The following is an 11,674-nucleotide window of genomic DNA, read 5'->3' as shown; positions in this document are numbered from 1 at the left end:
AGTTTGGACATTTCATGTAAATTTACGATAAAATTTCAAAGAACTTACAGAAAATGCAAATTTTACGGTGCAATTTTGTCATACTAAATTAGTTAATTAACCGGATTTTTAGATGACAAAAGCTCATAAAATAGTTTTTTTCTTAGTCACACTTAGGTAGAAAAAAGTAATCTTCGATGCTGCACCGCCTTGACATACCATTGCTTTCAAAAACATTCATGATATATTTCTAAAAATAAACTAACAATGAATTGTTTGTTAAATAAATTTTAAAAAATGACGCTAATCAAACGTTGAAAATTCATTGAGAGGTTTTAATTTTATGGCGATGGTACACGAACTTTCCGAACAATTCTTGTACACTTATTGTAATATTTTTAAAATCTTTTTAAGATCGTCCAAAAAATTATTATGATAAATACCATAAATTAAAAATAAAATAGGAAGCATACCTTTTAAATGAATTTTTGCTTCTCAATGTATTTGTAAATGTCTGGCTAATAAGTGATGCGATCTAATCATATGAGAGACGTTGAATGTTATCAAACGTAGATCTTGTCTTATACAAACAATTGTGGAGATAAACACGCTTGTGTCAAAGTTTAATATTGTATTAATTATATACAATTATTGCTGCTTTTCAGGCCAATACGATGATTTAGACACTTGAGGAGTTTAACTGAGCATGAAGGGTGAATGAATATTGTACTTCGAAGGTGGCTAAATCATCGTATTGACAGCAAAAAAGCAATAACTGTTTTATTATACGCTTAAATGATAAAAAAAAACTCCTACAAGATTGTTTTATCACTTTTATTGAAAGTTTTAATGAGAACATTCAAAAAACAAATTCTAACAGGAAAAATGGAACAGTAATAATTCATTATATTGACCTGCAATAAGTCCTTATATTAACCCGGAAGGTCACGTGATCATTATTTTTTTTCTAGAAAAATGGTGGCTTCTTTCTACTGCGTAGGACTGAAAAGGTTGAAATCAGTGAATTCTGTGCAAAAGACATTTTTTATTAAGACATGTTTTAAATGTTAAAGGTTACAATTTCTATTATGCATAAAAATAAAACTTTTATTGCTGTGTCCTTCAAATTGACATATAGGTATATCCCGACGACCTATTATCAATTTGAATAGTTAAGTTAATTTTTCTGTCGATTCGTTATATCCCTATGAAATTGAAATAAGACACAATAGAGTCGGAGAGATCTGTTTCATGTTGGGATATTTCGCTAAGAAAAAGACATTAAAGGTACTTGGACACAAATTTGAAGTCATTATTTTCTCTATAATATTACGACTTATATATTTTAATAGCATTTCACACAAAAATTGATTAAAAATCTTATTTCAGTTAAAAGTTATTAAAACTTTTTTTTTGGCGGGTTTGATTGACTCATCCTTGCACTTTCACAAATTTTAACCTTATTTTTAATCCTTAGGAAAAGTGGCAATCCTGTGATGTATTAATGAGAAATATTAAAACTTTTATCCAGAAAAATAATTTTATTCAGAGTAGAAATGTTAGAAAGCAAAATCCCTTCACACGTATCGTCATTCCGAACTAAGAGTTGCGTACAGAGTTTAGCAAATCGAGCACACTTGTGTTATGTACACAGTTTTTGTAAACAGGGCATGACTTCTGTTTTTGTTGATGTTTACAATTCACCGGATGCGTTCAGTCGTCACAGTCTGCTTACCACAACTGCACGGACTGCCAATATATTGTGAGTTTGTTTTGCTTTCGAAAATGTCTACTCTGAATTTTCTGCATTATAGTATTAATGTTTTTCATTTATACACAACGAGATTGCCACTTTTCCTAAGGATTAAGAATAAAATTAATTTGTGAAAGTGCAAGGATGTGTCAATCAAACCCGCCAAAAAAATTGAAATTTTGATATCTTTTATATGAAGTAAGATATTTAATTAATTTTTGTGTGAAATGCTATTAAAATATATAAGTCGTAATATTATAGAGAAAATAATAACTTCAAATCTGTGTCCAAGTACCTTTAATTGAAACCTTACAATAAAAGTTTGTGATAAACTTGTTGACTTAACTTTTCTATCGCCAATCTCTCTTATTTGAGTAGCAATATACGCTGATCATTTGCATATGGGGTTTATGTCTCCCATTTGATTCGATATTGAAGGGCATGCTCTATAACGTAATAACTTAAAACTTGATACCTACAGTCTCGTTTAAAGTCATCATTCTGATCAAGTTCTATGGTCGATACAATGAAATTATCAGGAAATAGGATCCATTATTAAGCCAATTGCTGACTTACGTTTTTTATACTTATTGTTGATCTATTATTTACACAATGAAATTTCTACTTTTTTTCCGTTTATCCGATTATAACAAGGAGCACACGGCGGGTGAGACCCGTCGATATAGGGAATGTCTGCTTCTACTCGTATGTTGCACCTGATCCACCTCTTACGCTTCTTTTTGGAAGTCTGTGTTTGTTTAAATATGCTTGTACAGTGTTTGCTATCTCCATATTTTCTTCAATAATGGAGGTTTGAATTTACAATACTGTTTAAAATTCACGGAAAGAAAGCAATGAGCTTTAACACTGTTCGTTATTTCCATAAATTTTATTGAAGATGAAAAGTCCCTTGCCATTCTATACGGAAAGAATAGTACAATTTATATCAGAAAACATTCGATTAAATTGTGTTTTCTAATTGCGCACAGGGTCATCAAAGTTAAAATTTAATCTTTCAACACTTTGTTACTGTACCTAATTTGTCAAAATTTATGTTTCGTTTTTTTCATAAACTCAAAATATCTTTTGCAGTGTAAACCAGCTTGATTTTAGACGCAAGCTATGTCATTATTTTTGTACCTAAAAAAATAATTTGACAAAAGAAAAACAATAAGCATGTAGTCTGTTACTTGTTAATCAGTGGCAATACGTGTACACGGAACAAAAAAAGGCACAGAATCTTATTGTGCTATTTACAACAAAAAACTCACGCAGATCTCATTAAATGCCTTTGTTAAAATTATTCTTGATTCTACAGAGAAAAAAAAACAAGCCTTGAGTTGATACCAGAAAGAAGCTGGTGTTTCCCATGAACAATTTACATATTGTCCTTGGAATCCAGGTCAGGAAGCAGTCTTTTTTAAACATAATTGGACTCCCTTTATTAGTCAGCCATGTGCTTTATTAGTCAGCAAGTATGGACTGCTTTAGTAGGTCCTTGAACAATTTCTAAGTGACTGCTCTACTTCTTTAAAAAATATGGATAAATGAAATAGGTGATGGATTTTTGACCAGTGAAATTTGCCACTAATGAAACATATGGAAACAAAAGTATTCAAGATCAACAATCCATGAAACAATACAAAATAGGAGCAAAGCAAACACGGAACTCCAAAACATCATGACTGATGATCGCTTTGATATTTATGAATATATTCACATCAAACAAAACAAATACCCGGTATAAAGAAATACAAAGACAAATATACAACCATATTACCAAGCACCATTTTGAATTTTTAATTTCCTTTGAATGTGCGCTTACAAAAAAAATGCATAGTTTTCATTAAAAAAAAAACCCTTCAGTAACAATGTTGCTACCCTTAGGGTCATTTTTTAAAGTAATAATAGTATATGTATTTAATTTTTATTGGAGGCACACAATAACCTCCTGTTTTAGTTACGTGGCAGAGATACCATTTTTTTTCTCATAAAATCTCCAAACAAGGCAAAAGAAAAGAAATTAAACCTTGAAAATCAATCATTTATTTTTTATAGAATGTTTAAAAAATGACTGTAAGGTGTCTTAATTTATATTCACTAGCAAAGAACAGCGTACTAGTATTAGTGTTTATCATAAACTTTTATAAACAGCGATCTAAGCAGGTCTCGGCCCATTTCTCGCAGTCGAAGTTACACTTGTTATTCAGTTCCCCAGATGGAAGTTTACGACATCCGTAAAAGAGTTTACAGTTGTTGTATTCTGTGTTACAGTGGTCCCAGCATTCCTTCTCCAATGGCGTCATGACCATTTTTCTGTCGTTTGAACGTATACTTTTTGAGATCGTGGATAAAACCAAGGAAGAAGCCAGTAAAATGCACGCCAAGTATTTCATTTTCTTAATCAATCTGAAAAGGGAAAAGTAGAACTGAAGAACTTGTGTTTTTTCTAAAATGTTAATGGCTTTGTAGTATTTTAAAATTCAATACATGTACGTAATTGTGAAAAATGACCGATAACATTTAATTCATAAGTGAATATTCTCTTGCTGTTATAACTTATAGCCTTTCTTTTAAAAAAAAATAGTCCCCTCTAAGTCTAACAATCAGAATGTTTTTGATGTCAAACTTGTGTCATGTAAAATAACTTACCTGTCCTTGAATTCGAAATCCCTTCAAAAACAACTCGTATCATGTACTATTATTTACTTGCCCTCAAATCCAAAATTAATTCAAACCCTACTCGAATAGAAAGTATATGCTATAATTACTTGCTCTGAAATCCGAATTCCCTTCAAAAACAACTCGTATTATGTACTTTTACTCACTTTCAAATGCGAAATCTCTTCAAAAGCAACTTGTAACATATACTTTTACTCACTTGCTTTCAAATACGAAATCTCTTCAAAAAGCGAATCCTTCCAGTTCAGATTTGCAGAGATGATTTTATTAACAGATATTTCATGTCCTAAACATGGCTATAAATGAGATTATAAACAATGGATAAATTAGTAAATATGAAGTGGTCACAGGTGGAAAATAAACTGTGGGATGGTCAAAGGGAGCAGATGGTCAAATTGAGACATCTAAACATCGTTATCCAAGTCTTAGTTATAGCTATATAATAGGTGTCGCGGTCGTTAATTTCATGCTTATTTTGTCATATTGTTATCCATTGATTGTTCTATTTAACAGCACAAAGGTCATGATTTAAATAAAGTGTAAAATCAGATTTATATAAACATTGTGGAATGAAAATCAAAACAAAACTGGTGTTGAATGTTTTATTTGTATCTAATCAATATTATGTATAATATATTTTTTTTTAAAAATGCTTTCTTTCAATGGTTGTTAGTACGAGAATAAATGTTCTCATTAATGTTGCAGAGATATGCATAACCAACAAAAGCAGGTTATATAATTTTTCCCGCAACAGCTGCAATGAAGGTTAATTCTCATACTAAAAACCAACGAAATGATTTCTCAGTATTTTAAGTAGGATAAAGAAGACTAAATATAAAACAATTTATTTGTACATCATTATGCATGTACGTATCATTGATAAAGGAGCTCAAGAAATATGTTATATGCTCAGGGATGTCCACGACTAATACCAACAGTTTTCTTAAATAACAGAGATAATATGAAGTGGATGTAAATATTCAGAAAAATAAGAATTCTTACCATAGACATACAAGTGATTATAATTTTATAACTTTGGAGAAGGACTTATAATTAATCATTTAAACCAAAAAATGAATTTGTTAAGATATCGTTGCAATAACTTATCAGATCAATTAATAAGTATATGTATCTTTAAACAGTCTATTAAATTAAAACAAACATAAAATTAACTTCATTTTTTTTATCGGTTCACAATTCATCTTAATTGAATAAATTATTAACAATAGAAGTTACTTTGTGAAGTACAACAGTTATATGAAAAATATCATCAATTGAATATAATACATTGTACTATATTTGTAATATAATATTGTTAGATTAAAAATAAACGTTCACATCACATGCTGCATCTTTTATCTTTTTTAAACAAAAGTATTCCCTGATGAAAGTCAGTCGCTGCATAGAAAACAAAATCATCAAAAACATAACTCTAGACAAAGGTTTCCCTTTTGTTAGTTATCATTTCTATTATAGCTTTGTCAAAAAGTTCGATTCCTAAAGGTACTATATAAAAGAACTGAATTGGTTACTCTAGTCAAGAGTCAATGATTCTTTTTTTTTTAATATAAAGTCCTGTTCAGTAAATTCAAAACAAATGTATGCAATATGAAGATAACGATCAAACTTTTGAAACAGTACAATCTAAAACACCACAGGTAGGATCAGGTGTCATGGAAAAGTAAGCATCCCTCACCGTAAGCTCAATCTCATGATAGGGCATTAAACAGAAAAGTCTGTTAATTCGGTATATAAATAATGACTACATGTATGAAAAACATCAGTCAGCACTCGACCTAATGATAGATCTTATTTGCTTACAAGGTGATTTTATCTATATTAAAACGACATTAACATATCCTTGTTCCATGTACTTGTTTGTCAATAGCTTGTTTCATTTAGGAATTGTTTTTGTACCTAGAGCATTCACTTGCGTATCGAATCAACTGGGAGGCATAAACTCCACATGCAAGTGGGAAGGCAAAGACTAAGGAAAAGTTGAACTCATAATGGTTATCACAAGTTCACTGCAATAAATTGAGTCGTAATAAAAATGGAATTATCTATCGTCGATATATCTAAGTGTCAAGTTAAAGGTCAAAGGAAGTGTTTCCTTGTTCAATATATCAATCTCCTCGTGTAGTAGTTTTTGACTCCTGCTTCACAGGAATAATAAAAAAAAAAATCGGATAATACAATTGGCACTCGTGGGAATTCCATGTGATTTTTGAAAGACTTGACTCACAAGACTACAAAAATATTGTCATCTAGAAACTCAAACATCTTTTAAATATCAACTTCAGAGTAATTGTGTGTACAATCAGAATGTTTTTATATAAAATAATTTTTCCGTATGACCCATGAGAAGGTGAAGAAATTTACAAGTTCCATTTTCGTTTTTTAAAAATCTAGTATGGACTTAAATTTATCGTGGGGTATTGCTGCATATGTCTTTACCGTATTAAATCTGCACCACAAATACATGCAATATGAATTAAGTTGTACAAAACATGGCATATACATTGAAGACGCACAAACTGAAAATTAATCCATGCAATATTGTGTATATTTCAAAAATACGTTTGATATAAATATTTATTATGTGTATGAATTATCCTCAAAACCAGTCAATGTATCAATTAAAAGCTCTTTTACTTCAGCTTTTCACAATTTAAAACCACTGATAGTCAATCATCATCATACATCTCATAACGAAACGGTTCTGTTATTCTGAGTTGTTCCCGTTCAAAATACTAGTAGTCTTTGAAGATCAGACTAAGATGAAAGGTTCACAAGAATCCAATAGACAAAGAGAAATTAAAAAAAAAACACGTCAAAATAATACCCCTTATCCTTTCCCAATATGGCAAAAAACGCTCCAGTATGCATCAGATGTTGGTAAAGGGTCAAACAACACGTGATTACTATTGGTGCTTTCCTCGCTGATCCTTATTTTTTCGTTTGCAAAACGAACATTTATTGCGGATAACTTGCATGGAGCCAAAAACTCTCTCTCTCTCTCTCTCTCTCTCTCTCTCTCTCTCTCTCTCTCTCTCTCTCTTTTTTTTTTTACAAAATACACGAAACAAATTTTTTTAGACATTCATAAAAGAAATTTTGGCGGTAAAATGAAGGTGATGAGGAGGAAAAATCAACCGTTTAAGACTTCAGTTGATGTCCTGGTTCTGCTTAATATATTTGATGCGAGATGACTTGTATGTACAACAGCCTTCACTAACGAAAGTTCCAATCTATGAGTCACCTCTAATGAAATCGTTAATGATACGCGGTACGTTATGGTCAAATCCACTAATATTCAAAGTATTTAAATCCGTGGGATCTCCAATAGTTACACTGGGAGAAATCATGTCACACACCACTAACCGTGGTCTTCTTTCTCCTTTTGACTTTACTGTTTCGCAGTAAGTTTTGAATGCTTCGCTGGGATGCACATTTCCTGAAGTAGTATCGGAATCTGTAATTATTACAAAAGCGTCGAAGTATTTTCGATTGCTCCGAGCATACTTAATAGGCATGGATCCATCAGTTGTTTCTGAGGATCCAAACGACATTAACCTATTGACTATATCATTCTCATTGTCGTCTGCTTCGACAGTTAATGGTTGACATTCGTTGCTTGTAAACACAAGTGTCTCGCACGCCCTCTCTCTTTTAGCCATTATCATTATCATGAAAGCTGATGCTTCGAGAGCTGACAGTGAGGGCACTCCTATGCATTTCTTTGTCATGGATTGACTTGCCCCAAAAGCCAACAGTATTCGTTTATCGGTTGGTGGAATGCATTTTAGTGATATATGAAGACCTCCTCTTAGAGCATTCATCACTGATTCTAACACTGGCCATTTTCTTTTACCGTTTGCACTCTTTCCCTCTTTATACTGATTAAGTGCAACCATAAATGTCATTGGGTGTATGCTGCTCGAGACAATTAATTCTTCGTTCTGGATTTTGCTTAGAACCAATTGCTTTTCAAAAGAATCCTCCGTCAGGCATTCCAAAACTGACATCTTTCCTAGATTTCGAAACATCGCTGTCATGGGCATATGTCGCAATAAAGCATTCCAAACTTCTTTGTGCTTCAAGAAAAGAGTGGGAATTTGCTCTCTGGCCAATTTGTGTCTTAAAATTAGTCCACGTATTCCCGCCACGTCCTCGGGGTCGTACCTTCTTGCTTCATCCACCTGCTCGATGTAATTCATAACTTTTGCAAGCACTGAAGATTCAAAACCCTCGAGACGTTTCTGTTCAATGGTGAACTCATTTGCATCTGCAAACTTCTTACCCTTTACAGCTACCATCACTAAATATTTCAGAGCTGGATACAGTCTATTGTTTACAAATTTAGGGAAATCTTTATCAATTTTCAAATGAGCTTTACGGATGACGTCCCGATGTGTCCATCCCTCTCGTCGCCTGTATTTTGTAAGATGATATGCCATTAGTGTTAAATGTTTCTCTTCATCTGCATACTTTATGTACCAGTTGCTTATCGCTTTGCGATGCGCTCTTCCCCATCCCGATTCCTTTAATTTTGACTGTTCTTTGCTGATTTTCTGGCAAAAATCAACAAATTTAAATAAATGAGTTGGTATTTTACAAACATCTGATAGGATGCCATAGCCAGCTCGTTTTGTGTTTGGATCTGAAGACCTACAGCATATTGCCAATGCGTAAATTATATAGTCCTGCTTGTAAGCTTGATGTACTTCTGAAAATTCTTTAATTATTTCTACAGCTCTTGGTCCTTTTTCATTTCTGATTAATCTGTGGAAAAAAATTTAAAAGTGATTTGAAATTAAACATATGGAGATAACGAACAGTATACAAGATCAAAAGTCCATAAAACAATGCAAAATAGGAGCAGAGCAAACACGGACCTCCAAAACATCAGAGGTGGGATCAGCTGCCATGGAGGAGAAAGCATCCCCTGTCGACCATTTAAGGGGCAAATGAACTTTACCGATATGTACAAGTTACATGGAAATAGCACGTGGTCTTTCTCTATTAGAGAGTCATGCATAAGCGTGACGATTCCATTAAAACGGCAATAAAATGCAAAAATAACATATTTTTAAATTCCTCATCATTTTTCATGTTAATAAACTTTGTTTAAGTAACAAAGTTTATTAATTACAATTTTCTGGGATTCCAAAACAAACCTGCTCTATCCTAATTCTTGACCGCATTCCAAAGACATGGCGTTGCTAGTCTTGTGACCTGGGCGTGCTTCCTGATTGGTTTAGAGGTAAGTTATCGTAAAGTCATTTGAAGTTGTAGACACGAAACAGCTGATTCAAATTCGAGTTTTACTACGCCCTTTGTCTATGACAATATTTATGAAGTTTGCAAAAACAACTGTTTTTGTTAGACTGGCTTCAAACTAAGGGACTTGTAGGTGACTTTCCCTTAGTGTGTGTGTGACATTTGTGGAGAGGGGTCAGCATTTACTCGTTCATAAATTGTATTTACTGACAAGGCCATTGTATCGACCAAAGAACTTACGAAATGATGACTTTAAACGAGATTGTTGATATTCTTAATTCATCAACTTGGTTGTCAATAATTTACCTTGTTTTAGAAATTTTTCATACGTAGAGCATGATCTTGTGTATTGAATTTGAATCAACTGAGATTAACTCTTATATTACTGCATAAGTAAGGGAAGTTGACGATAGAAAAGTTAAAGTCATCGCGTTTATCACAGAGCTTGGTTGGTTGATTACCATTTCCCATTAACGTTTTTTTTTTCAAGTAAAATATCCAAATATGAAACAGATGTGTCAGACTCTGTGGTATCTTTTATCTCAAGCTCACCAGGATATGCTCACTCTTCAACGGCACCTGATCCCACCTCTGATGTTTTGGAGGTCCGTGTTTGCTCTGCTCCTATTTTGTATTGTTTTATGGACTTTTGATCTTGAATGCTATTCGTTATCGTTGTTTCATCGTATCGACATAGGAATAGAAATTACCATTGTTAATTGACAATACGCCGTCGATATATCTAAATGTGAATGTCGAGTTGAAAGTTAGAACTATAATATATACACTGTAATTGTTCGATCAAGAACACTGGTATAGGGTGCAACTGATGAATCAAATGAATGATACTGACGAATTAGATACCCGGTATTTGTTCTTTGTTCGGAGCATTTTAGATATTGCTATTTGTACGGAAGCGTGCAGGTTACTCTACACTTGTATATTAAAATTTTGTACATCGTCAAGTACATTTTATTGTCTTATCTGGCTGTGAAGTATACCGTTAAATTATTTTCATGTGTTTTGGACGATAAGACGTTTTTTTTTTCTTTTGTAATTTATTACAATTTCAGAATATTTCTTGCGGGGTCGAAGTACAGCTATAGTCTTCTGATATGTATATATTATTGAAACTCCACTGTCTAAGGGCAGATCACTCTCTCAGAAAAAAAACATTAAGAAGAAAATTTTATACAAAGGAAAACTATTAATTCATCATTTTTTTTTTCCTCTTTAAATCTGTGCAATACATACTCACTCTAAAACACAATCTGCGTCCATAGTGTTCAAATCCCTACTTCCAGATGAGTATGCATTTGTTGAATGGCCCAAACGAAGAAAACGAACAAGCTCCTCTTCCAGATCTGATGCGAGGGATGGAAATACGAACCGATCTACGGCATTTTGTACCTGCTGCTTCGATATTGGATCTCTTTGATCTGTCGAGCAGGTGCCCTCCCGTATAGTCAAAAATTCCACTTCCATATCCTCTTCATCCTCTCTGTCAGCCATTTTGACAGATAGTTGTACATAATAAAACTTTACTTTCGTTTTAAAAACTCCAGCAGCGAGGATTTTATTCAGTTGTGATTATCTCGCATTTCATATTGTTATGACAGGACCATAGGAAGCAGTTTCAGTTTGGGTGGGGGTGGGGGCATAGTTCGTTTTCAGTTGGAGGGGCACTATCAACTACCACTACCTTGACAAGCAAAAAATAAGGGGGGAGATGTTTGTACGTATTGATGAGGCATATATGATTATATCAGCTATGTTATTAGCTGCAGACCTGTAGTGTTATGGTTTTATATATTTGTCTTTGACCATAACGCTACAGATCCCGTAGTGCAAAAAAGTTGCAATTTACGGCGTAATATTTTTTGCGCTCTTTTGGGGAGAATTTCTCCACTTTCCAGCAGCGGTCAATCAACTACCTTTAACTCCCTAATTCTAGATACATTATTGAACTAATCTGTA

General features: G+C 33.0%; 1 protein-coding gene across 1 annotated transcript; it reads right to left on the bottom strand.

Moving 5' to 3' along the window:
- Positions 1–5,002: 5,002 nt before the first annotated feature.
- Positions 5,003–11,293, bottom strand: LOC134239261 (RNA-binding protein RO60-like). The gene is made up of 2 exons (XM_062721435.1): positions 10,956–11,293; positions 5,003–9,199 (listed from the first exon to the last, which is right to left on the bottom strand). The coding sequence occupies exons 1-2, from the start codon at positions 11,207–11,209 to the stop codon at positions 7,666–7,668; spliced, it is 1,788 nt and encodes a 595-aa protein (XP_062577419.1). The 5' UTR covers positions 11,210–11,293; the 3' UTR covers positions 5,003–7,665.
- Positions 11,294–11,674: the final 381 nt, after the last annotated feature.

This window comes from Saccostrea cucullata, unplaced genomic scaffold (genome assembly GCF_032062105.1).
Source record: "Saccostrea cucullata isolate Sc308-1 unplaced genomic scaffold, CSIRO_AGI_Scuc_v1 ctg317, whole genome shotgun sequence".
Taxonomy (NCBI): domain Eukaryota; kingdom Metazoa; phylum Mollusca; class Bivalvia; order Ostreida; family Ostreidae; genus Saccostrea; species Saccostrea cuccullata.
The sequence above is the reverse complement of the archived record's forward strand: the minus strand, read 5'-3'. Positions and strand labels throughout refer to the sequence as shown.

Bases quoted from the DNA above. Each gene is read 5' to 3' on its own strand.
- LOC134239261 (XM_062721435.1), bottom strand. From the start codon at position 11,209: ATGGCTGACAGAGAGGATGAAGAGGATATGGAAGTGGAATTTTTGACT. The intron at 9,200-10,955 runs GTGAGTATGTAT...TTTTTTCCACAG, and splicing joins GACGCAGATTGTGTTTTAGA to ATTAATCAGAAATGAAAAAG.